This window comes from Myotis nattereri (assembly GCF_964212035.1).
Source record: "Myotis nattereri genome assembly, chromosome: 3".
Taxonomy (NCBI): domain Eukaryota; kingdom Metazoa; phylum Chordata; class Mammalia; order Chiroptera; family Vespertilionidae; genus Myotis; species Myotis nattereri.
Window position 1 is genome coordinate 104,979,181 of NC_138077.1, and position 26,638 is coordinate 105,005,818.

Sequence of the window (26,638 nt, forward strand, 5' to 3'; positions counted from 1 at the left end):
CTATTTAGTCTCCATGTGTTTGATTTTTCTGGATTGTTTTTGTTGTAGTTGATTTCCAGTTTTATGGCTTTGTGGTCTGAGAAGATGGTTGATATGATTTCAATTTTCTTGAATTTGAAGAGACTTTGTCTGTGACCTAATATATGTTCTATCTTTGAAGATGACAAATGTGCACTTGAGGAGAATGTATATTCTGTGGCTTTGGGGTGAAATGTTCTGAAGATGTCAATTAATTCCATCTGATCTAGTGAGTCATTTAGGATTGATGTTTCTTTGCTGAGTTTCTGTTTAGAGGATTTGTCCAGTGGCGATAATGGGGTGTTAAGGTCCCCTACTATGATTGTATTGCTGTCAATCTCTCCCTTGATCTTCTCCAGAAGATTTCTTATGTATTTGGGTGCTCCTATATTGGGTGCATATATATTTACCAGAGTTATTTCTTCTTGTTGGACTGCTCCCTTTAGTATTATGAAGTGGCCTTCTTTATCTCTTTTTATGTCCTTCACTTTGAGATCTAATTTGTCAGATATAAGTATTGCTACCCCGGCTTTTTTTTCACTTCCATTGGCCTGAAAAACCTTTTTCCATCCCTTCACCATCAGTCTGTGTGCGTCTTTTTTTCTGAGGTGGGTTTCCTGTAGACAGCAGATGTATGGGTCATGTTTACTTATCCACTCATTTACCCTATGCCTTTTGACTGGGGAATTTAATCCATTTACGTTTAAAGTTATTATTGATAGAAACTTGTTAGTCGCCATTTTTATTCTTTACCGCTGCGTTCCTTCTTTGTTTCCTATTTTTTCTATTTACAGCAGACCCTTTAGCATTTCTTGCATTGCTGGCTTGGTTGTAATAAACTCCCGTAGACCATTTTTGTCTGTAAAGCTCCTGATTTGACCCTCAATTTTGATTGATAGCCTCGCTGGGTACAGTATTCTTGGATTCAGACCCTTCCTTTGCATGACTTTGTATATTTCATTCCATTCCCTTCTTGCCTGATGTGTTTCTGTTGAGAAATCGGTCGCTAGTCTGATGGGGGATCCTTTGTAGGTAACTTTCTGTCTCTCTGGCTGCTTTTAAGATTCTTGCTTTGTCGTTGGTGTTTGCCAGTTAAATTATTATGTGCCTTGGCGTTGGTCTTTTCGGGTTCATTTTGTTTGGGACTCTGTGAGCTTCTTGGATTTGTGTGAGTTTTTTCTTCCCTATATCAGGGAAATTTTCTGTTACTATTTTTTCAAACAGGTTTTCTATTCCTTGCTCAGTTTCCTCTCCTTCTGGCACCCCTATTATTCGGATGTTGTTTCGTTTAGCGTTGTCCCAGAGTTCTCTTAGGCTCTCCTCCTGCTTTTTAATTTTTTTTTTCTAGAAGCTGTTCTATTTGGGTATTTTTTCCTACCTTGTCTTCTAGCTTGCTGATGCGGTCCTCTGCTTCTTCTAGTCTACTGTTGATGCTTTCTATTGAGTTATTTATAGCAGTGATGTCATTTTTCATTTCTTCTTGGTTTCTCTTCATTTCCTCTTGGTTCTTCTTCATTTCCTCTTGGTTCCTAATATATTGTTGAATTTGTCTTCCATTTTTTTCATCCACCTTATGGCCATTTCTCTGAATTCTTTCTCTGACAGGTTGCTTGCCTCCATTGCCTCCATTTCGTTTACTTCCTTTTCTGATGATGCCTGTTTTTCTTTCATATGTGGGTTGGTTCTTTGTTTCACCATGATCTCTCTTCTCCAGGTGTTTGTTTATGTAGTTCTCTCTCTGCTTTCCATGAGAAGAAGCAGTGCTTGTCTGAGTTCACGCAGTCACGCTGCTTGAGATCCCCTGTTTCCAGGTTAGAAGCTGATCTCTGGACGCCGGCAACAGCTATCCAAGATGGCGCAGTCTCCGCTGCTGAGCTGGCGCACCACGAGAGGTTTCAGCCGCAGTCTCCAACCGTCCGTCCTTTTTTTTTTCTGGGTGTTCTCGGTCTTTCCCAACTTCAGACAGTCTCTCAGCTGAAAATCCTCTGCCTATTCGGGCTGTATGTTATCCGTTTTAGCTGCTCACCCTTATCTGCTACAGGACAAGGCACAGGACACCTCCGCTTATACCTCAGCCATTTTCTCTGCCCTGGATTTGATTTCTTAAAGCATATGAGCTTCTTTAAATCCTTTGCCTTAGGTTGGTTAGTTTCTATGGAAGCAGAGCCCGGGAGGGTTTGAGATGCCTTTCAATTACTGAGGGAGTGTTCTTCAAGCAAATCTGTAAGGAGAAAGTTCAGTAGCATTGAGAAGAGAATGCCGAGGAAAGATATAGCCCTTAGGATGATTCCACCCCTTAGGATGAGAAGACCTTTTGTAGCCATGTCATACATAGTCAAGTTATTGAGGGGAGTGCCTAGCTTTCCTAGCAAGGTAGCTCCCATCAACTGAGGGCAATTATTTGGAGACCCATGAGCCTTCAGCAGTCAACAGTCATAGCAGCTGGGGGGTATGGAGGGTGGTCAAGACAGCCAAACAACATCAACTACATCCCACATTAATATACTTTCTATTAAAATGTTGACAGCATAGATTGCATTATTTTATTTTTTGTTTTTTCTTAATTAAATCTTTATTGTTCAGATTATTACATTTGTTCCTCTTTTTTCCCCCCCATAACTCCCCTCCTCCCAGTTCACGCCCCACCCTCCGCCCTCATTCCCCACCCACTGTCCTCATCCATAGGTGCACGATTTTTGTCCAGTCTCTTCCCGCATCTCCCACACCCCTTTCCCCCCCAAGAATAGTCAGTCCATTCCCTTTCTATGTCCCTGATTCTATTATGATCACAAGATTATTTATTCACTTGATTCTTAGATTCACTTGTTGATAGATGCATATTTGTTGTTCATAATTTGTATCTTTACCTTTTTCTTCTTCTTCCTCTTCTTAAAGGATACCTTTCAGCATTTCATATAATACTGGTTTGGTGGTGATGAACTCCTTTAGCTTTTCCTTATCTGTGAAGCTCTTTATCTGACCTTCAATTCTGAATGATAGCTTTGCTGGATAAAGTAATCTTGGTTGTAGGTTCTTGGTATTCATCACTTTGAATATTTCTTGCCATTTCCTTCTGGCCTGCAAAGTTTCTGTTGAGAAATCAGGTGACAGTCCTATGGGTACTCCCTTGTAGGTAACTGAGTTTCTTTCTCTTGCTGCTCTTAAGAGTCTCTCTTTGTCTTTTGCTCTTGGCATTTTAATTATGATGTGTCTTGGTGTGGTCCTCTTTGGATTCCTTTTGTTTGGGGTTCTCTGTGTTTCCTGGACTTGTAAGTCTATTTCTTTCACCAGGTAGGGGAAGCTTTCTGTCATTATTTCTTCAAAGAGGTTTTCAATATCTTGCTCTCTCTCATCTTCTGGCACCCCTATAATTCTGATGTTGGTACATTTGAAGCTGTCCCAGAGGCTCCTTACACTATCCTCGCATTTTTGGATTCTTTTTTCATTTTGCTTTTCCGGTTGGGTGTGTTTTGCTTCTTTGCATTTCAAATCTTTGCCTTGATTCTTGCGGTCCTCTGGTCTGCTGTTGGGAGTCTGTATAATATTCATTATTTCAGTCCGTGTATGTTTAATTTCTAGTTGGTTCTTTATCATAACATCAAGGGTCTCATTAGTTCTGTTGAGGATCTCATTAAGTTTATCAGCGGCTTCTAGACAGTTCTTGAGAGACCTTAAAAGTGTGGTTCTGAACTGAATAGCCTCCATTGACAGTTTTGTCCTGTTTCTTTGTCTCCGCATTTTTCTATGCTTTTTTGGTGCACCCCCTAGTGGTCTTTGTGTCCAGTCCTCCTATAGTTAAGCCTTGATTGTTGTAGTTAATACTAGGGGTATTTGACCTCCAGGCCAGCTGGCTGTGAGAATCAGCTGTGTCTGCAGTGGGAAAACTTCTGCCCTCTATGGAGGTGCTAATCTAGCCTTTGCCTGAGACTATCTGGCAAATGGCTCTGCCCAGGGCTTGGGCGGGGCGGGTCGCACTGGATCAAACAGGGCAGGTGGAGCGAGCAGTTATGGCTGCTCTCAGTTCTGTCCCTAGGTGCTCTGCCTCACAGAGTCCCAGCAACCACTGCAAACCTCAGAGAGAAAGCTGCCTTCGAGTTCCGACCGAAGCCAGACAGTCCCGCTTCTCCCGTTTGAGTCTGGGTCCCTAGAGACTCCGCCCGGATCTGGAGCTCAGAATCTGAGACTCCCTCCCAATTGAAAGCACCAACCGGGCCCTCCGCCGCCAGCCCGCTCTGCGGGCGCACTTTGCACCTGAGTATTTCACTTCAGCACTGCGCCTCCTCTGAGTCTGGGTATGATATTCTCTTTCCTCCTAGTTGTAGAATTTCCACTCAGCCAGCCTTCATGTGGTTCTGGATGATGTTTGTTCCATCTTTTAGGTGTGTTTGATTTGGTTGTTCAAGGCAGCAATCTCCGGCGTTAACCTATGCCGCAGTCTTGGTTCTCCCTCCCGACAGCATAGATTGCATTATATTGTAATACTTAAAAAAAAATGAGGCAAAAAGAGTGAGCTTTGAAATGAAATTCTTTGCCTTTATATTTTCCATTTTCTTAGATTTCTTAAAGATGGAACTCAGGTTGGGAATTGAAACAGAATCAATCCACAGGTTAACATTTACCGAGCAACTGTCATATGAATCATATTGGGCTAGGTGCCATTAAGAATGAAAAGAAATGCAAAATGAGGATTCTGTCCTAGATCAGGAGGAATTTCAGGAAGAAGACAATATTTACATATGTATAAGAAAAAAATGATCAGACATAATTGCATTAAACCAGATGTATCATATGGGGATTTCAGAGAAGAGTCTTAAAATTAAGTTCTAAGTAAAATGTTTACTCTATGAATTTGAGTACTGGTGCTGAATATGTTTGCTCATTTATTGAGTGGGGTTTGAAATATTTTCCATCAACAAGTTTCAGGAAGTTGAAGAAGATAATGGCAAATTGTTCTAAATAACATAAAGGCGGGGGCTAAAAGAAATACCAACTGTATTGTGTTGCTGTTGGGTGGAGATGGAAAGGGAAAGCCACAGAGTCATTTGCCTACACATTCATCTCCCTGGTGCTAGTGGGTATTGTTCTGTCCCCTTGGCAGGATTAGAAATACTTCTGGGGAACAAGTATACAAAGTTGTTATGGAAACCAGAATGCTCCAGCTGAGAGTTATTTACAGAGAACTTTGAGGATTATCACAGTCAATAAAAGCAACCCTGCTTTGCTTTACTCTGTGCCAGTGCATCCCAATTAAATACCTGTTTTGAAAGGTCTTTCAATAAGCTGTACTGAATGAATATGGATTCAAGAGTCAGTGGGTGGTGGTCACATCACAAAAGAGTGATTTACATGTGGTGTTTTATATTACATGCTTGACTGTTGTTCACATTTGCCTCAACTATTGTCAAGTTTGCTGGTTTCCACAATTTCGGAACAAGGTGGTTATTGACTGCTGCCATTGGCTGAGAAACATTTCCCCAAACATAGCTGCTATGTTGTCTATACTGTGATACTGTGGGACTTGTCTCTTCACATTCTTTCAGCTCACCTTTGAGTCTACTAGACTGTGATAGTAGCCTCTGCCCACCATTTTTGTCCTTAATTGCAAATTGGAATTTTTCCAGCTATCCAATAGGATATTTTTTTAAAGTTGTGGGGTTTGTTTTATGGGTGTGTTTTGTTTTTGAGAAAATGAGGATTTTCATAGCCTTTGAGGAATCTTTTGAACCATTTGAAGTTTCAGCAGATGAAACTGTGGGAGCTGTCAAGCGGATGATAAAGGTACGTATGTACTTTGTCCCTGAGCCACTAACATGTATATTAATTTTAACTGCGCAGTGAAGTTTAAATTGAACACAGGGCAGAGATTTTGCTACTGGATATATTTGCAGCAAACAGGGAACTAAAACTATTTCAAAATATCTTTGTTTGCTTACACAATCTATAATAATAAAAGGGTAATATACTAATTAGATCGGGCATCCTTCCTGACTAAGCGGGAGTGGGAGGGAAGCCATCCCAGGTCCTGGGTGACTGCTGGCAGCCAGGAGAGGGAAGCCTGGGTCCCGGGTGCCTGAGGGAAGGAAGGCCTACTCTTGCACGAATTTTTGTGCATTGGGCCTCTAGTAGTTTGATAAGAAGATGGTAACTATGGAGATGTTAGACGGAAAAGCAAACTGAGTTAGTAAATTCTCAGGAAAAAAAGTTAGTTAGTAAACTTCTCTTTATGAAATCTGTGGGTTGTGCATGGGTCATATATTATTATTGTAATTCCCACAAAAGGACAGAAATAAGACCCTAACTGGAGGCTGTATAAGCTGAGCTTGCCAGGTCTCAGATAGATGGCTTGTTTGGTGAGCAAACTATAAAAAACCAACGGATTGTGGAGGTGAATAGGACTTTAGAGAACTGGGCTGCAGTTTCATTTTGCATTTAGGGAAACTGAAACTCAGAGAGGTTGCATCTTAGAAGAGGAATTAATTTGGGTGCAATATTTTCTTGTAAACTTCTTATATTCACTCTAAAAATGGGAAATTAAGACAAATATTTAAGTCTTGACCATCCAATGGCATTTAACTTGGAGATGATCATTTCCATTTGCTAAGGAGCATATAGTGAATCAAGTTACATAATATTTAGTGGATTACTGTGATCACTGCAAGCTACTAGCAGATCTTCTAACACAGAGGCTCTTAACCTTTATAAGTTGTAGATCACTTTGGCATCTGGCAAGCCTCTGGACTCCTCAGAATACCTTTAAATGCATAAAAAAAATTAAAATACATACAAAGAAAAGGTAACCGTTATATTGAAATACAATTTGGAAACATTAAAAAACAAATTTGTGCTATAGTGACATGTTGGCTTCATTATAAACACATTAACAAGTTCTAGCAGCGTGTCTAATAACTGTTGTAATTTCAAAATAGTGATCAGCATATTTTGAGATATCTGCAGCAACTATAAAGTGATATGAAAATATCAGTGATTCCTGTTGGTAACAGTCACATAGTATGTGTCCTACATGCATAATTTTTTAAAATCTCAATTTTATTTAGAATTAATAAAAATAAATTATAGTTTTTCCCATATAAGTCATATCCATAAATTTTGGGGAGGTCTGTAGACTCCAAGTTAAGAACCCCTGTGTAATACTTCTTCCCTCTGTATTAAACACTTTTATAATGCTCAGTGGAAAATGTAAACAAAAAGAAATTACATTGTTGGTCCAGTAACATAAAGGTGTACCGTTTTCATAATATGCTATTGGGAGGGGCAGGGTGTGCTCAGGACAAAGGAAAGTGAGCCAGAAGCTGCAGGCTCTTTTTCTGCCAGCAGTGTCTCAGATTCATTCTTAAGGAACTGAGAACTTAATCTTCCAAAATGTCAAAAAGACCATCTTATGCCCCACCTTTCACCCCAATTCATGCAACACAAATGCCTAGCACACCAGGGTTTGTGGGATACAATCCATACAGTCATCTCGCCTACAACTACATAGTGGGAAGGAACCTGGGCGCCAACAGCCGGTCACGGTAAGAGAATCAACTATTACAGCATCCAGCAAATAACTGGAATTGACGGGAAATGCTTTCAGAGTTAGGTCCTTGTGAATCACCAGCACAGCCATTAAAAACATTTTTTAACCTGGCTTTTTGACTATTTTAAATATTTGTTGTACATCTCACACTGAAAAAAAAATTATATATGTAAAATTAGTGAGATCTGGATATGTATATAGAAAAAAACTCATTCTTTTTGGTGATTGGTAGAGATAAAACCTTGGGCACTTAATGCTTGCACAATGTGTAGACAAACCTAGAATTTCTTATGGTTAAAATACCCTAGTCGAGATGAAGCATTATCTTTCATTTAAGGTAATTGGCATTAGGCTCAAGAACTCAAGTTTCTTAGTAAAAGCTGAGCATACAGACCTGGCTTTTGTTGACTGGCCTACCAGTTTGAATTGCTACACATAATTATTTGCCTTCTGGATTTAATAGTTGACCTTCTAACTGAGATTCATTTGTCTTCAGTTAAAAGGAGAAAAAGACTTTTGTGTCACATCAAAGAATTGCAGAATAAAAGTTGGGTGAAATTAATTTGAAGTACCAGACTAAATATCTAGAGCTAAAAGTGTGCTTATAATCCTTAGGATAAGGGATGTGATTTCTATAACTGAAGATGTTTCATTTAACTGATAAACCTAAGGAAAAATAAATGTAAAAGTAAAATAAGTGATAAACCTAAGATAATAAAAATTGGGTGATATACTTTTTATTTTAGAACCATCTTAAACTCCATTCAAGGAAGTTTAGGTACCAAAGAAACAAATAACTGTAAAAATGATTTACCAAAAATAAATAAGTAAAATGAATCCAAAAGCCAAATACCTGCATATGTTGGAATATGATATTGGTGATAACTTAAATAACCCAGAATAGCTGTAAACTTCTCAATACCTAGTTTCTGATTGCTGTATTCATAAATAATTCAATTATTGTGACTTCAAAAAGCTCTCTCACTCTGTTGTCAAACTATCTTGCTTAGCTTGTTAGGTTTTGTCAGTCTAAAATTTTCATTTTTTTCTGCATAATTTGTATTTCATAAGCATACAATTTTTATGTGCATTGATACATGTTTTTTCCTGGCCTACATGTGTTGTTTCATGAGTGTAATGGGTGGCAAAGTTATCAAATGGCTAAGAACATTTTAATTTAAACAAAGAACAGAATTAATTTTGGACCATTCATGTTAATGCAGAAAATTACTCATGATCAATAAACTAGAATGATTATATTTTAATTGCTTTATACAAGCTAGCTCTTGATTATCTATGTTAATGGAATAGAAATAGTGGTAACTGTAATATTAGAAACATTTGTACTTCAGTTTGTGTAAGCATTTTTTTCTTAACTTGGATGTACCTGTGAGAATTCTGTTAATAAAGTGAGATCATTTAATGGAGAAAAAAATGCTATTGATTTTTAAGGATTATTTCTACATTCCTCTCTCTGAAGATGAACAAGGCAGACAGTATCTGGAGCTGATGTATGCTGGAGCAGCCCTGGAGAACAGCTGGAGTCTTGCTGATGTTGGAATATCTTTTTTTTCAACTCTCAAATGCTTTGTTAAGGTATGATGATCAAAATAACATTTGTCCAAGATGTCTATTTCATTTTGAATAACATTGTGGATAATTCAATGAAAGTAATTTCACAGCTTAGGAAGAAGTTTTCTTTTCTTGCCTTCTTCCTTCTTCAATTTATGCTGTAAGGAGCGATAGGATATGGAGACTACAGAGTTCCCCTTGTTTACTGCTTCTCTTCCCTCCCTCCCTTTCTAACTTGTTGCCTGCCCCAAACAGTCACCACAGAGCAACCTACAAATCAATATTGGAACAAGACCAAAGGGAGGATCTGAAACATTAATGCAGGTAGAGCACTTCCATGGGTCCACAATGGATTTGGGGCACTGTAGTGAGGAAAGGGAAGCACTTCTTAGTAACAATAAGCATGAAGGGGCAGGTTCTATAATCAAATCCAGCAGAGCAGCCATTCATGAATTAGGTACATATACAATGGAGATAGGCTTTTCCATTTATAGGACCCTTAATCTGTGGTGCTTAATTTGGGGTCCCTGGATGGGCTATAAGAACTTTGACAAAACCCTAAAATCACAATATATGCAAAATAATTTTACGTTTAACTTTTGACAATTTATTAAAGAAACAGATGGCCTACAGTGTTTATTTTATTTTATTTTTTAATATATTTTTATTGATTCCAGAGAGGAAGGGAGAGGGAGAGATAGAAATGATGAGAGAGAATCATTGATTGGCTGACTCCTGCATGCCCCATACTGGGGACTGAGCAAGGGACCCCAGCATGTGCTGAATGGGAATAGAACCATGATCTCCTGGCTCATAGGTAGATGCTCAACCACTGAGCCACACCTGCTGGGCCCTACAGAGTTTAAGAGCTGTTCTCTAGGGCAGAAATATTATTCAGTACTAGTTCTTTGCCCAATATGAAAACATGAGCCTCAAGGAACTTAGTAAAATGCATATTCTCTGCTACCTGAGACACTAATTTTCTCATATTTAGCATTAAAAAATTTTCATGGTAAACAAAGCTAACTCTTTTTTTTAAATTTAAATTCTTTATTGTTTAAAGTATTACATAAGTCTCCCTTTTCCCCCATTTACCTCTCCCCGGCCGCTCCCACCCCCCACCCTCCTACTGTATGTGTCCATTGGTCCACCATTACTTCTTTTTTTTTCTTTTCTTTATTGAATAAGGTATTACATATGTGTCCTTATCTCCCCACTGACCCCACCCCAACCCTGCTCATGCCCTCACCCCCCTAGTGTCTGTGTCCATTTGTTATGCTTATATGAATGCATACAATTCCTTTGGTTGATCTCTCTCTCCCTTCCCCCCACCCTCCCCTGCCTTCCCTGTGAGGTTTGTTTTAACATTTTTATTGATTGACTAAGTGGAAAGACTATATAAAAGGAATATTCTAAAATATTATAAGTAATAAGGACAAGTCACAGGAAAATAAGCATTGTATAATCCTGTTTATGTAAACAAAAGACCACAACTGTATGTCTTTAATGTTTTGTGAGGATTTATTCACTTATTATTTTTATAATATTGAAAAATGTTTAATTATCTAAAAGGTAAATGAAAAATCACTATGTCTTATTTTCTCTCAGATATTCAAAAAATTAAAATATAATGCTTCTTAATTGTTTTAATTTTTTAATCCTCACCCAAGGATATTTTTTCCATTCCTTTTTTAAATTTTTTTATTTTTTTAAGAGAGTGGAAGGGAGAAAGGGGAGAGAGGGAAAGAGAGAAAAACAGAAATGTGAGAGAGACACATCAATTGGTTTTCACCTGCACTGCCCCAACCAGAGCTGGAGATCAAACCTGCAACCCAGGTACCTGCCCTTGATGGGGAATCAATTCAGTTGCTGGGCTGATGCTCTAACAATTGAGCGACTACAGCCAGAACTATAATACTTCTTATTATAATCATACTTCTTAATACCAAATGTCATATCATTTTTTTAAAATATATTTTTTATTGATTTCAGAGAGAAAGGGAGAGGGAAAGAGAGATAGAAACATCAATGATGAAAGATAATCATTGATTGGCTTCCTCTTGTATGCACCACAATGGGGATTGAGCTGGCAACCTGGGCACGTGCCCTGACAGGGAATCAACCTCCTGGTTCATAGGCTGATGCTCAACCACTGAGCCATGCCAGCCAGACTCATTTTTTTAAATTGTGGACAGTATTACAGATGTTCCCCCATTCCTCCTGCCCTTTGTCCCACTCCAGCCAGCCCCTGCCCCACCTCAGGCCTTCATCACACTATTGTCTAGGTCAGTGGTCGGCAAACTGCAGCTCTCGAGCCACATGTGGCTCTTTGGCCCCTTGAGTGTGGCCCTTCCACAAAATACCATGTGTGGTCGCACACATACAGTGCGATTGAAACTTCGTGGCCCATGCGCAGAAGTCGGTTTTTGGAAGGGAGATAGACGGAACAAGTATACAAGACGAGAGTGGATGGGAGAGTTGGAAGGGGTCAACCTCAGCAAACATACCTCAATCATATTTAGGATGTTTTTAGCAAAAACCAGCTTAGGAGTACCCTAATTAAGTTAATAACAATGTACCTACCTATATAGTTTAAGTTTAAAAAATTTGGCTCTCAAAAGAAATTTCAGTTGTTGTACTGTTGATATTTGGCTCTGTTGACCAATGAGCTTGCCGACCACTGGTCTAGGTCCATAGGCTCTTCATACATGCATATATGTTCTTCAGTTAATCTCTTCTCATCTCTTCAACCCCATTCTCCAACCTCCTTCCTCTGAGACCTGTCAGTCTGTTCTATGCACCATGTCTCTGGATCTATTTTGTTCATCAGTTTATTTTGTTCATTAGATCCACATATAAGTGAGATCATGTGATATTTGTCTTTCTGTAACTGGCTTATTTTGCTTAGCATAATAATCTCCAGGTCCCTCCATGCTGTAGCAAAGGGTAAGAGTTTCATTTTCATTATAGCTGTGTAATATTCCATTGTGTGAATGTATCAAGCCTTTTTAATGACTTATCTACTCATGGGCACATGGGCTGTTTCCAGATCTTGGCTATTGTAAATTGTGCTACTATGAACATAGGGGTGCATATATTCTTTCTGATTGGTGTTTTTGGATTCTTTGGATATATTCCCAGAAGTGGGATTGCTGGGTCAAATGGCAGTTCCATTTATTTTTTGAGGAAACTCCATACTGTTTTCCAAAGTGGCTACACTAGTCTGCATTCCCACCAGAGTGTACTAAGATTCCCTTTTCTCCACATCATTACCAGAACTTGTTGTTTATTGATTTATTGAAGGTAGTTATTCTGGCATGTGTGAGTTGATACCATTGTAGTTTTAATTTGCATCTCTCTGACGATTAGTGATGTTGAGCATTTTTTCATATGTCTGTTGGCCATCTGTATGTCCTCTTTGGAGAAGTGTCTATTCGGGTCCTTTGCCCATTTTTTAATTTGTTTGTCTTTCTGTGCTGATGTATAAGTTCTTTGTATATTTTGGAAATTAACCCCTTATCATGGTTATCATTGGTGAATATGTTCTTCCATACAGTGGGTTCCCTTTTCATCTTGAGGATGGTTTCTTTTGATGTGCAGAGGTTTTTAGTTTGATGTAGTCCCATTTGTTTATTTTTTCCTTTGTTTCTCTTGCCCTAGGAGGTGTGTCGGTGAAAATGCTGCTATATTAGATGTCTGAGATTTTGATGCCTATGTTTTCTTCTAGGATTTTTAAGGTTTCATGACTTACAATTAAGTATTTTATCCATTTTGAGTATGGTGCAAATTGGTGGTTTACTTTCATTTTTTTGCATGTACCTGTCCAATTTTCACAACACCATTTATTGGAGAGAATATCTTGACTCCATTGTATGCTCTTGGCTCCTTTGTCAAATATTAATTGACCATATTGGTTTGGGTTAATTTCTGATGTCTGAGTTCTTTTCCATTGGTCTATATGCCTGTTCTTTTTTTTTTTAATTAAATCTTTATTGTTCAGATTATTACATTTGTTCTTCTTTTTCCCCCCCCATAACTCCCCTCCTCCCAGTTCCCGCCCCACCCTCCGCCCTCACTCCCCACCCACTGTCCTCATCCATAGGTGCACGATTTTTGTCCAGTCTCTTCCCGCATCTCCCACACCCCTTTCCCCCCCAAGAATAGTCAGTCCATTCCCTTTCTATGTCCCTGATTCTATTATAATCACCAGTTCATTCTGTTCATCAGATTATTTATTCACTTGATTCTTAGATTCACTTGTTGATAGATGCATATTTGTTGTTCATAATTTGTATCTTTACCTTTTTCTTCCTCTTCCTCTTCTTAAAGGATACCTTTCAGCATTTCATATAATACTGGTTTGGTGGTGATGAACTCTTTGAGCTTTTCCTTATCTGTGAAGCTCTTTATCTGACCTTCAATTCTGAATGATAGCTTTGCTGGATAAAGTAATCTTGGTTGTAGGTTCTTGATATTCATCACTTTGAATATTTCTTGCCACTCCCTTCTGGCCTGCAAAGTTTCTGTTGAGAAATCAGCTGACAGTCGTCTGGGAATGCAAAGTTTCTGTTGAGAAATCAGCTGACAGTCGTATGGGTATTCCCTTGTAGGTAACTGAGTTTCTTTCTCTTGCTGCTCTTAAGAGTCTCTCTTTGTCTTTTGCTCTTGGCATTTTAATTATGATGTGTCTTGGTGTGGTCCTCTTTGGATTCCTTTTGTTTGGGGTTCTCCGCGCTTCTTGGACCTGTAAGTCCATTTCTTTCACCAGGTAGGGGAAGTTTTCTGTCATTCTTTCTTCAAAGAGGTTTTCAATATCTTGCTCTCTCTCATCTTCTGGCACCCCTATAATTCTGATGTTGGTACGCTTGAAGCTGTCCCAGAGGCTCCTTACACTATCCTCGCATTTTTGGATTCTTTTTTCATTTTGCTTTTCCAGTTGGGTGTTTTTTGCTTCCTCGCATTTCAAATCATTGACTTGATTCTTGAGCTCCTCTGGTCTGCTGTTGGGAGTCTGTATAATATTCGTTATTTCAGTCCGTGTATGCTTAATTTCTAGTTGGTTCCCCAATATAACATCCAGGGTCTCATTAGTTTTCTTGTAGATCTCATTAAGTTTATCGGCGGCTTCTAAACAGTTCTTGAGAGACCTTAAAAGTGTGGTTCTGAACTCTATATCTTCCATTGACAATTTTGTCCTGTTTCTTTGTCTCTGCATTTTGTTATGCTTCCTTGGTGCACCCCCTAGTGGTCTTTGTTCGCAGTCTTATAGTTAAACCTTGATTGTTGTAGCTAATACCAGGGAGGGTTTGACCTCCAGGCCAAGTGGCTGTGAGAATCAGCTGTGTCTGCAGTGAGAGAACTTCTGTCCTCTAGGGAGGTGCTAATCTAGCCTTTGCCTGAGGCTATCTGGCAAATGCCTCTGTGCAGGGCTTAGGCGGGGCGGGTCCCACAGGATCAACAGGGTGGGCTGGAGAGAGCAGTTATGGCGGCTCTCAGTCCTGTCCCCAGGGGCTCTGCCTCTCTGAGTCCCAGCACCCACTGCAAACCTCGGAGAGAAAGCTGCACTCGCTCTGACCGAAGCCAGACAGTCCCGCTTCTCCCGTTTGAGTCTGGGTCCCTAAAGACTCGCCTGTATCTGGAGCTCAGAGTCTGCGACTCCCTCCCGATTGAAAACAACAACCGCGCCCTCCGCCGCCAGCCCGCTCCGCGCACTCCGCACCTCAGAACTTGACTTCAGCAGTGCGCCTCCCCTGAGTGTCCGTATGCGTTTCTCTTTCCTCCTAGTTGTAGGACTTCCACTCAGCCAGCGTTCCTGTGGTTCTGGGTGATGTCCGTTCCGTTTTTTAGTTTCACTTTTGAAGTAGTTGTTCAAGGCAGCAAACTCCGGCATTAACCTATGCCGCCATCTTGGTTCTCCTCTATATGCCTGTTCTTGTGCCAGTACCAGGAAGTTTTTATTACAGGGCCTTTGCAGTATAATTTGATATCTGGTATTGTGATCCCTCCAACTTTGTTCTTCTTTCTCAAGATTTCTCTGGCTATTTGGTGTTTTGGAGGTTCATCTAAATTTCTGGAATATTTGTTTAGATCTGTGAAATATTCCATTGGTATTTTAATAGGGATAGTGTTGAATCTGTAATTCCTTTGGGTAATATGGATATTTTAATTATGTTAATTCTTCCAATTCATGAGTACAGTACATGCTTCCATTTGCTTGTATCTTCCTCTATTTCTTCATTCCATGTCCTGTAATTTTCTAGTACAGGTCTTTTACCTGCTTGGTTAAGTTTGTTCCCAGGGTCTTTTTTCTTGCGGGGGTGGGGGGGTAGGGGGGGAGAGGGGGTGCAGTGGTAAATGGGATTGTTTTCTTAGTTTCTTTTTTTGAGAGCTCTTTATTGGTGTATAAAAATGTCAATATCTGAATATTAATTTTGTATCTACTACTTTGCCAAATTTAATTATTAATTCTCACGGTTTTTTGGTGGAGTCTTTAGTTTTCTGTGCACAGTATCATGTCATCTGTGAATAACAGGCTTATTTCTCCTTTTCAATGTTCATGCCAGTACTAGGTTGAATAAGAGTGGTGACAGTGGCCATTCCTGCCTTGTTCATGATTTTAAGGGAAATGCTTCTAGTTTTTGCCCATTGAGTATGATATTGGCTCTAAGTTTTTCATATATGACCTTCATTATGTTGAGGTATAATCCCTCTATTTCCACTTGCTGAGAGTTTTTATCAAAAATGGGTGTTGGGAGATCTGGAAGATGGCGGCGATATAGGCAGACGCGTCCCAGGTCGTGTCCCAGAGCAAATGGAGTGAGCAGCTGAAACTAATAACACCCACACCGAATTGGCGAAATTGCTCAGCTGGTGAGACGGGAAGAGCAGCACTCCCCTGGAAAGCAGATCCAAGCAACAGCAACCTCCTGAGCACCACACCCTCTTCTGAGGAGCAGCAGCTGTACGTGAAACCTCGCCCCACCAGCCAGAAGAGCCACCACAGCTGTGAACAGAACCCACCAGAGGAGCTGCTGCCAACTGAAGAGCAGCTGCTACTGCAACCACCCGAAGGGCAACCACAGACCAAGGAGTCACTGCCACCAAGGGAGCAACCACTGAACGACTCAATGTCTAGATATGTCAGTGAGATCAAACATGGGTAGACAAAGAAACCCCCAAAGGAAAGAGAAGGAGGACTCTCCAGAAAAGCAGCTAAGTAATACAGAGGCATGCAACATGACAGAAAAAGAATTCAGAATAAGGGTCCTAGAGTGCATACTGGATGGAGGAAAAAATCGACAACCTCTGCACGAAGCAAGAAGAAACAGATGAAAAAATCGATAACATATGGAAGAAGCTAGAAGAAACAGATGAAAAAATCAACAACTTAAGTAAGACCCAAGAAGAAATGAAGAGTGATATAGCTGCAATGAAAAACTCCATTGAAAGAATCAACAGTAGACTAGGAGAAGCGGAGGACCGAATTAGTGAATTAGAAGACAAGGAAGAAAACACACCCAGAATGTACTGCAATTGGAGAAAAAAATTAAAAGACAAGAGGAGAGCCTAAGGGAGCTTTGGGACAACATGAAACAAAACAGCATACGAATAATAGGGGTACCAGAACAACAGAAGGATGAACAAGGATTAGAAAACCTATTAGAAGAAATAATATCAGAAAACTTCCCTGAGGTGGGGAAGAAAAAAGTCACACAAGCCCAGAGAGTCCCAAACAAGGTGAACCCGAAAAGACCCACACCAAGACACATAATTACCATCGGAAATGTTCAGGACAAAGAGAGAATCTTACAGGCTGCAAGAGAGAAATGGAAAGTTACATACAAGGGATCTCCCATTAGATTGTCAAATGATTTCTCAACAGAAACACTTCAGGCCAGAAAAGAATGGACAGAAATTTACAAAGTGATGCATAGCAGAGGACTGAATCCAAGAATACTCTATCCAGCAAGGCTATCATTCAAACTTGAAGGGGAAATGAGAAGCTTCACAGACAAAAAAAGGCTAAGGGAGTTTATCACCACCAAGCCAGCAATGCAAGGAATGCTAAAGGGACTGGTATAAAAAGAAGAAATAAAAAGCTCAGAAAGAAAACAGCCACACACAAAAAGAAATGGCTCCAAACAAGTACCTTTCAATAATAACATTAAACGTAAACGGACTAAATGCTCCAACCAAAAGACATCGAGTGGCTGAATGGGTAAAAAAACATGACCCATACATCTGCTGTCTACAAGAAACCCACCTCATTAGAAGGGACTCACACAGACTGAAAGTGAAGGGATGGAAAAATATCTTTCAGGCAAATGGAAAGGAAAAGACAGCTGGGGTAACAATACTTATATCGGACAAAATAGACCTCAAAGTGAAGGCCATAACAAGAGATAAGGAAGGCCACTTCATAATACTAAAGGGATCAATACAACAAGAAGATATAACCCTGGTAAACATATATGCACCCAATGCAGGAGCACCCAAATTCATAAAAAAAACTCCTGGAAGATATCAGGGGAGAGATCGACAACAATACAATCATAGTAGGGGACTTTAATACACCACTGACAGCACTAGATAAGTCCTCTAGACAAACAATCAGCAAAGATACAGCAATCCTAAATGACTCACTAGATCAGATGGACTTAATAGACATCTTCAGAACACTTCACCCCAATGCCACGGAATATACATTCTACTCAAATGCTCATAAGACATATTCAAAAATAGACCATATATTGGGTCACAAGCAAAGTATCCCCAAATTCAAGAAGATTGAAATCATTAAAAGCTTCTTCGCAGACTACGATGGTATAATATTAGAAATAAACTACAATAAAAACAACTCAAAATACTCAAACACCAGGAAGCTGAATAGCATGCTATTAAATATTGATTGGGTTACCAATGAAATCAAAGAAGAAATTCAAAACATCCTGGAAACTAATGACAATGAAAACACAACAATCCAAAACCGATGGGACACAATGAAAGCAGTCCTGAGAGGGAAGTTTATAGCTCTACAGGCCTATCTCAACAAACAAGAAAAAATGGTAGTAAATCATCTATTCTACAACTCAAAGAATTAGAAAGAGAGCAACAAGAAAACCCCAGAGTGAGCAGAAGGAAGGAGATAATAAAGATTAGAGCAGAAATAAATGACATAGAGACCAAAAATACAATACAGAAAATCAATGAAACCAAGAGCTGGTTCTTTGAAAGGATAAACAAGATTGACAAACCTCTAGCCAGACTCACCAAGAAGCAAAGAGAGAGGACCCAAATAAACAAAATCAGAAACGATAGAGGCGAAATAACAACAGACCCCAGAGAAATACAAATGATTGTTAAAAAATACTATGGACAGCTCTACTCCAACAAACTAGACAACCTGGAGGAAATGGAAAAATTCCTAGAAAAATACAACATTCCAAAACTTGATCAGGAAGAATCTAAAAATCTCAACAGGCCAATAACTATGGAAGAAATTGAAGCAGTCATCAAAAAGCTTCCAGCAAACAAAAGCCCAGGACCAGACGGCTTCACAGGGGAGTTTTACCAAACATTCAAGGAAGAACTAAAACCTATCCTCCTCAGACTACTACAAAAAATTCAAGAGGAAGGAACACTTCCAAGCTCATTCTATGAAGCCAGCATCACTCTAATACCAAAACCAGGTAAAGACAGCACAATGAAAGAGAATTACAGGCCAATATCCCTCATGAACATAGATGCCAAAATCCTCAACAAAATCTTAGCAAATCAAATCCAGCAGTACAGCAGAAAGATCATACACCATGACAAAGTAGGATTTATCCCAGGGATGCAAGGATGGTACAATATCCGCAAATCAATAAACGTGATACATCACATAAACAAATTGAAAGAAAAAAACCACATGGTCATATCAATTGATGCAGAAAAAGCATATGACAAAATTCAACACCCATTTTTTAAAAAATATATTTTATCGATTTTTTACGGAGAGGAAGGGAGAGAGATAGAGAGTTAGAAACATCAATGAGAGAGAAACATCGATCAGCTGCCTCCTGCACATTTCCCACTGGGGAAGTGCCCGCAACCCAGGTACATCCCCTTGACCGGAATCGAACCTGGGACCCTTCAGTCCGCAGGCCGACGCTCTATCCACTGAGCCAAACCGGTTTCGGCATCAACACCCATTTTTGATAGAAACTCTCAGGAAGGTGGGAGTAGAGGATCATACCTCAACATAATAAAAGCCATATATGACAGACCCACAGCCAACATCATACTCAATGGACAAAAACTAACACCATTTCCCCTGAGAACAGGAATTAGACAGGGATGCCCCCTCTCACCACTCCTGTTCAGCATAGTACTGGAAGTGTTAGCCATTGCAATTTGGCAAGAAGAAGAAATAAAAGGCATCCAAATTGGAAAAGAGGAAGTAAAACTGTCCTTATTTGCAGATGACATGATATTATACATACAAAACCCTAGAGACTCCATCAAAAAGCTACTAGACTTAATAGATGAATTTGGCAATGTAGCAGGATACAAAATTAACCCCAAGAAATCTGAGGCATTTCTATACACCAATAGTGAACTTTCAGAAAGAGAGATTATAAATACAACCCGTTTACCATTGCACCAAAAAAATTAAGCTACCTAGGAATAAACTTAACTAAAGAGGTAAAAGACCTCTACTCAGAAAACTACAGGACGTTGAAAAAAGATATAGAGGAAGACATAAACAGATGGAAGAACATACCGTGTTCATGGATTGGTAGAATCAACATCATTAAAATGTCCATACTACCCAAAGCAATTTATAAATTCAACGCATTTCCCATTAAAATACCAATGGCATACTTCAGAGATCTAGAACGAAGTCTCCAAAAATTCATCTGGAATAAAAAAAGACCCCGAATAGCTGCAGCAATCCTGAAAAAGAACAAAGTAGGTGGGATCTCAATACCAGATATCAAGTTGTATTATAAAGCCACTATTCTCAAAACTGCCTGGTACTGGCACAAGAATAGGCATATAGATCAATGGAATAGAATAGAGAGCCCAGAAATCAGCCCGAACCAATATGCTCAAGTAATATTTGACAAAGGAGGCAAGAACATGCAATGGAGCCAAGATAGTCTCTTCAATAAATGGTGTTGGGAAAATTGGACAGATATATGCAAGAAAATGAAACTAGACCACCAACTTACACCATACACAAAAATAAACTCAAAATGGATAAAGGACTTAAATGTACGACAGGAAACCATAAAAATTCTAGAAGAATCCAAAGGCAACAAAATCTCAGACATATGCCGAAGCAATTTCTTCACTGATACAGCTCCTAGGGCACTTGAAACTAAAGAGAAAATAAACAAATGGGACTACATCAAAATGAAAAGCTTCTGCACAGCAAAAGAAACCATCAACAAAACAAGAAGAAAACCCACTGTGTGGGAAAACATATTTGCCAATGTCATATCTGATAAGGGCCTAATCTCCAAAATTTATAGGGAACTCATACAACTTACCAAAAGGAAGATAAGCGATCCAATCAAAAAATGGGCAAAGGACCTAAATAGACACCTTTCAAAAGAGGACATTCAGAAAGCCAAGAGACATATGAAAACATGCTCAAAGTCACTAATCATCCGAGAGATGCAAATCAAAACAACAATGAGGTACCATCTCACACCTGTCAGAATGGCTATCATCAACAAATCAACAAACGACAAGTGCTGGAGAGGATCTGGAGAAAAAGGAACCCTCGTGCACTGCTGGTGGGAATGCAGACTGGTGCAGCCACTATGTAAGACAGTATGGAGTTTCCTCAAAAAACTACAAATGGAACTCCCATTTGACCCTGTGATCCCACTTCTAGGAATATATCCCAGGAAACCAGAAACACCAATCAGAAAGGATATATGCACCCCTATGTTCATAGCAGCACAATTCACCATAGCTAAGATATTTTGCCTTCAATTTTAAAGATAGCCTTGCTGGATAGAGAAGTTTGTGATTTATATCCTTGCTTTTTATTACTCTGTATACTTCATGCCCATCTCTTCTGGCCTGTAGTATTTCTGTTGAGAAATCAGCTGACAGTCTAATGAGAATTCCCTTATAGGTGACCTTCTCTCTCTCTCTCCCCCCCTCTCTCTCTCCCTCGCTCTCTCTCTCTCTCTTTCTCTCTCTCTGCCTTTAAGATTCTTACTTTGTTTTTAATGTTTGTCAATTTAATTATGATGTGTCTTGGTGTGGATCTCTTTAGGTTCATCTTGATTGGGACTCTATACTTCTTGAAGTTGTGTGACTTTTTCCTTCACCAGGTTAGATAAGTTTTCTGTCATTATTTCTTCATTGTTCTCTATTCCTTGCTCACTTTTTTCTCCTCTGGTACCCATATGATGCTGAAGTTGTTACATTTCATGTTGTTTCAAAGTTCCTTTAAATTACCCTTCTGCTTTTTAATTCTTTATTCTTTTTGCAGCTCTAATTGTTTTTTTTTTTCTATCTTACCTTCCAACTCAGTGATCCTATCTTCTTCTTAAGTCTGTCTACTTTTCCTTCCAGTGTATTATTGATGTCAGATATGTTATTCTTCATTTCTGACTGGTTCTTGGTCATGGTTTCAATTTACTTTTTCATGTTGTTGTAGTTCCTACTATATTCTTTGTAATTCTAAGTTCCTTAAGCAATATTATAACCTTTCTTTGAAATCTATATCTGATTCATTTCTTGCCTCTATTTCTTAGCTCCTTTTCTGGAGATTCCTCATTTTTTTTTTTTTCATTTGGAAGGTTTTTCTTTGTCTCACCATTTTAGCTGTATTTTTTGTGGGTTTTTTTCTCTCCGATGTAATAGACAGAAGTGCTATGCTGTACAGTCTTCATGGGGTGGCTTTATTTAGCAAGTGTCCTATGGGACCCAGTGCTGCAGTCTCTTTGACCTCCTGAGCTGGATGCTCTAGGAATGTCCCTTGTGTGGATTGTGCTCTCCTGTTGTAATTTGATCTTGATTGCTGTTGTCCCACTTATGGATAGGATCTTCCTTCAGACTGGTTGACTGGGATGGTCAACCACAAGCATGTTGTGTGAGCTGTTGTCCAGGTACTGGCAGAACAAAACAAAGCACAAGAAAACAGAAAACAAAACAGAAACATACAAATGTCCCCAACAACAAAAACAACCACAAGAAAAAGAGCATAAGAGAACAAGGTAAGAAAAGGAAAGGAAAGAAAAGAAAAGATGAAAAGAAGGAAAAGAAAAGCAAAAAAATACATGAAGAAAAAAAAGAAAGGAGGGGGAAAATATGAAAAGGAAGAAAGTAGAGAAAAAATAAGAGTAAAGAATAGGAAAAGGAAAATGGTATAAAGAAAAGAGGAAGGAAGGAGAGAAACAAGATGGTGGCATAGGTAAATGCCTGTACTTGCTGCCTCCCACAACCACATCAAAATTACAACTAAAATACAAAACAACTATCACCAAGAACTATGGGAAAGCTGGCTGAGGGGAAGTACTACTACTAGAGAAGTAAAAAAGAAAGCACATTGAGACTGGTAGGAGGTGCAGAGGTGTGGAATGGACTGGTTCGGCATTGGTGTGAGCTTCTTTTAAATCAGGAGGGAGATCGCCTTTGCAGAGGCTTCCTGGAGAAGCAAGGAGTCCCAGCCCCACACCAGACCCCCAGCTCAAGATCCCAGAGCTGCGGAAAGAAGTCCATACTGGCAGTAAGAACTATGGACTGTAAAAACCAGTGCGGATTGGGGCTGAGTGACACACAGGCTGATGGAGATTCAGCTGCTCCTCTTAAAAGGCCGGCACCACTAACTGAATTTACAAGCTTCCACTTCCTCTGAGCTCCAGTGCCAGGTGAGGCTCTGGAGGACCAAGACACATACGGGGAGAAACTGAACTGTCTGGCATTGGGGCAGGAACTTGGGGGTGGCTTTCTTCCAGACAGAGGTGCTTGCAGTGGTCATTGTTCCCATGCTGGGACTTCCCTAGTGCACAGCTGACTGGCAACCATTTCTGTTTGCTCTGCCCTGGAGATTGCCTGAGACCCTGCCACATCCAATTTACAACTCCACCCAAGCTGTGCACAGTGGCTTTTGCATATAAATGGTCTGTCCTTTCTCAGGCAAAAACTCTGTTAAATAAACTGCAGCTGGGTCAGGGAGCCCCAAATCTATCAATAAAAGGCCCAAGGCTGACACCAGCACCAGCACCAACCTGTCTTGCTTCACAGCTGAGCCTTGTCTGGGCACTTCCAAACCCGATACAAAGAGGAGGAATCTGCCGATCTCTCTGTAGCTCCTGCTGGGTGGCCCCAGGCAGTGGATGACTTTGCACCTCCCTGGAGACCTAAGAGCCTGTGTACCAGTGGTCAGTGTGAGACCATACCAGATTACAACTCTTCACATCCATAAGCAACACACTCAAGGGGCAGACTTAGTGAGCACCAAAGCCCCAGTGAAGCAAGTCCTGTTCCATAAGAATGTCTCCTGCACAGCAGTTCTCCCACTCTAGTCACAGCTGGCCCCCACAGCCAATTGGCCTGGAGGTCAATTCTTCCCAGTGACACCAACAGCAATCAAGGCTTAACTACAACAAAACTGCGCACACAGCCCACAAAGGGGTGCACCAGGAGCATCCACCTCAGGTGACTGGGGAGACTGAGTCACTGGGCCCTATAGGACACCTACTACACAAGGCTGCTCTATCAACTCAAGGAGACTTAGCAACTACCCAATACATAGAAACAAACACAGGAAAGCAGCCAAAATGCAGAGACAAAGAAACATGTCACAAATGAAAGAAATGGAAGAAAGCAAACTACTGGATATAGAGCTCAAAACCATGGTTATAAGGGTACTCAAGAATCTTCTAGAAACCTCTGAGGAACTTAGTGAGACTTTCAAGAATCTTAGTGAGAATGCCAAAAAAATGGAAAAGGGCCAGTCAGAAATCAAGCACACACTAGCCCAGGGGTGGGCAAACTTTTTGACTCGAGGGCCACAGTGGGTTCTTAAACTGGACCAGAGGGCTGGAACAAAAGCATGGATGTGTTATGCCCAGATTTCAAGATTCCCCAAAGATCCACCAAGGAGCACCAAATCCGATGCAAAAGCATAGGGTCTTTTATTCAAGCCTGAGACTTGGTCCCTGCCCCCCTGCCTCCATTACTGGATGCAAGAGAGAGCCCCGAGTCCCAAGGGAACAAAGAATTTATAGGGCTTGGGGTCGGGGGGTGGGGCCACACTCTGACCACTGATTTGGCCGATTCCGGTTGGTTGAGTGAGGGCTGGGGGCTAGTGACGCAAGGGCAGGGTGCAGCTAGGGTCTGGTTACACAAAGACAGGGGGGTGGCTAGCATACTCTTGGCCTTGGGCTAGTTTCCCCCGCTTTCCCAATGGCCGAGATAAGGGCAGGCTGAGTAACTGATACATTCTGCGGCTTTTTCTTGGAAGAGGGGTTAAGGACACAGCTATCAGTCCTGTTCTGTCCTTTCAGATGGAGTGTTTGTGTGAACTAATATAAATTCAAAGTAAACATCATTACATAAAAGGGTACGGTCTTTTTTTTTTTTTTTTAGTTTTATTCATTTCAAACGGGCCGGATCCGGCTCGCGGGCCGTAGTTTGCCCATGGCTGCGCTAGCCGAAATAAAGACTAATATACAGGGATTCAACAGTAGATTAGAGGATCCCGAGAATCAAATCAATGATTTGAAATACAAGGAAGCAAGAAACACCCAACCAGAAGAGCAATAAGAAAAAAGAATCCAAAAATATGAAGATAGCGTAAGGAGCCTCTGAGACAACTTCAAGCATACCAACATCCGAATTATGAGGGTGCCAGAAGAAGAGAGAGAGCAAGATACTTAAAACCTATTTGAAGAAATAATGACAGAAAACTTCCCCTACCTGGTGAAAGAAATACAAGTCCAGGAAGTACAGAGAGCCCCAAACAAGAGGAATCCAAAGAGGACCACACCAAGACACATCATAATTAAAATGCCAAGGGCATAAGACAAAGAGAGAATCTTAAAGTAGCAAGAGAAAAACAGTTAGTTACCTACAAGGGAGTGCCCAGACAACTGTCAGCTGATTTCTCAACAAAAACTATGCAGGCCAGAAGGGAGTGGCAAGAAATATTCAATGTGATGAATAGCAAGAACCTACAACCAAGAATACTCTACCCAGCAAAGCTATCATTTAAAATTGAAGATCAGATAAAGAGCTTCACAGACAAGAAAAAGCTAAAGGAGTTCATCACCACCAAACCAGTATTACATGAAATGCTGAGGGTATTCTTTAAGAAGAGGACGAAGAAGAAAAATGAAAAGATAAAAAATTATGAACAACAAAGTGACAACAAATACGTATCTATCAACAAATGAATCTAAAAATCAAATGATTAAAAAATCTGATGAACAGAATAAACTGGTGAATGGAATAGAATCAGAGGCATGGAAATGGACAGACTGACGATTCTCAGAGGGGTGTGGGGGAGTGCGAGAAGAGATTAGACAAAGATCTTTTTTAAAAAATATATATATTTTATTGATTTTTTATGGAGAGGAAAGGAGAGGGACAGAGAGAAACATCGATGAGAGAGAAACATCGATCAGCTGCCTCCTGCACACCCCCTACTGGGGATGTGCTCGCAACCAAGGTACATGCCCTTGACTGGAATCGAACCTGGGACCTTTGAGTCCGCAGGCCAATGCTCTATCCACTGAGCCAAACCAGTCAGGGCTAGACAAAGATCTTATATGCATGTATGCATTACTTATGGACACAGACAATAGGGTGGCGAGAGCCTGGGGTGGGGTGGGAACCAGGTGGAAGGAAGCTGTGGGAGGAAAAAAGAGGGACATCTGTAATAATCTCAACAATAAAGATTAATTTTTTAAAAAGAAAAGAGGAAGGAAAATTATGAAAAGGAAAAAAGAAGAGAAAGAAAGAAAGAAATTGCCTGGCTGGTGTGGCTCAGTTGTTGAGCATCAACCTATGAACCAGGAGGTCATGATTCAATTCCTGGTCAGGGCACATGCTTGGGCTGTGGGCTTGATCCCCAGTGAGAGGCATGCAGGAGGCAGCCAATCAATGATTCTTTCTCTTGTTGATGTTTCCATCTTTCTCTTCCTCTCTCTTCATCTCTGAAATCAATAAAAATACCAAAAAAAAAAAACAACAAAAATAGACCAAGAAGATATAATGATCATAAACATTTTTAAAAAGAAAAATATTAAGAAAAAGTAAAAAGAGATAAAATTGAGTAAGAAAAGGAAAGAGAAAAAAAAAGAGAGACAAAAGTAATAAGAAAGCAGTAAAAAGGAAAAAACAAATAAGATAATGCAAAAAAAGAGAAGTGGGGTTCATCTTGGTAGACTTTAGTGCCTGCTGGGAGCTCCCTTTGGATCCTGCTCTTATGTTGACTGAGGCTTACTGTTTTGTATGCCCTTTTGGGCCTTTCAAAGGTACTTTGGTGCTAGACACTGT

At 40.1% G+C, this 26,638-nt stretch overlaps 1 protein-coding gene across 1 annotated transcript in view; it reads left to right on the top strand.

Moving 5' to 3' along the window:
* Positions 1–5,706: 5,706 nt before the first annotated feature.
* Positions 5,707–26,638, top strand: part of ANKUB1 (ankyrin repeat and ubiquitin domain containing 1) — a gene marked incomplete at both ends in the record, with an annotated part of 114,168 nt that continues 93,236 nt past the window's right edge. The window contains 2 exons of the mRNA XM_081087444.1: positions 5,707–5,796; positions 9,008–9,151. Of these exons, the coding sequence (XP_080943570.1) occupies positions 5,707–5,796; positions 9,008–9,151 (234 nt within the window). The remainder of the gene's footprint in view (positions 5,797–9,007; positions 9,152–26,638) is intronic.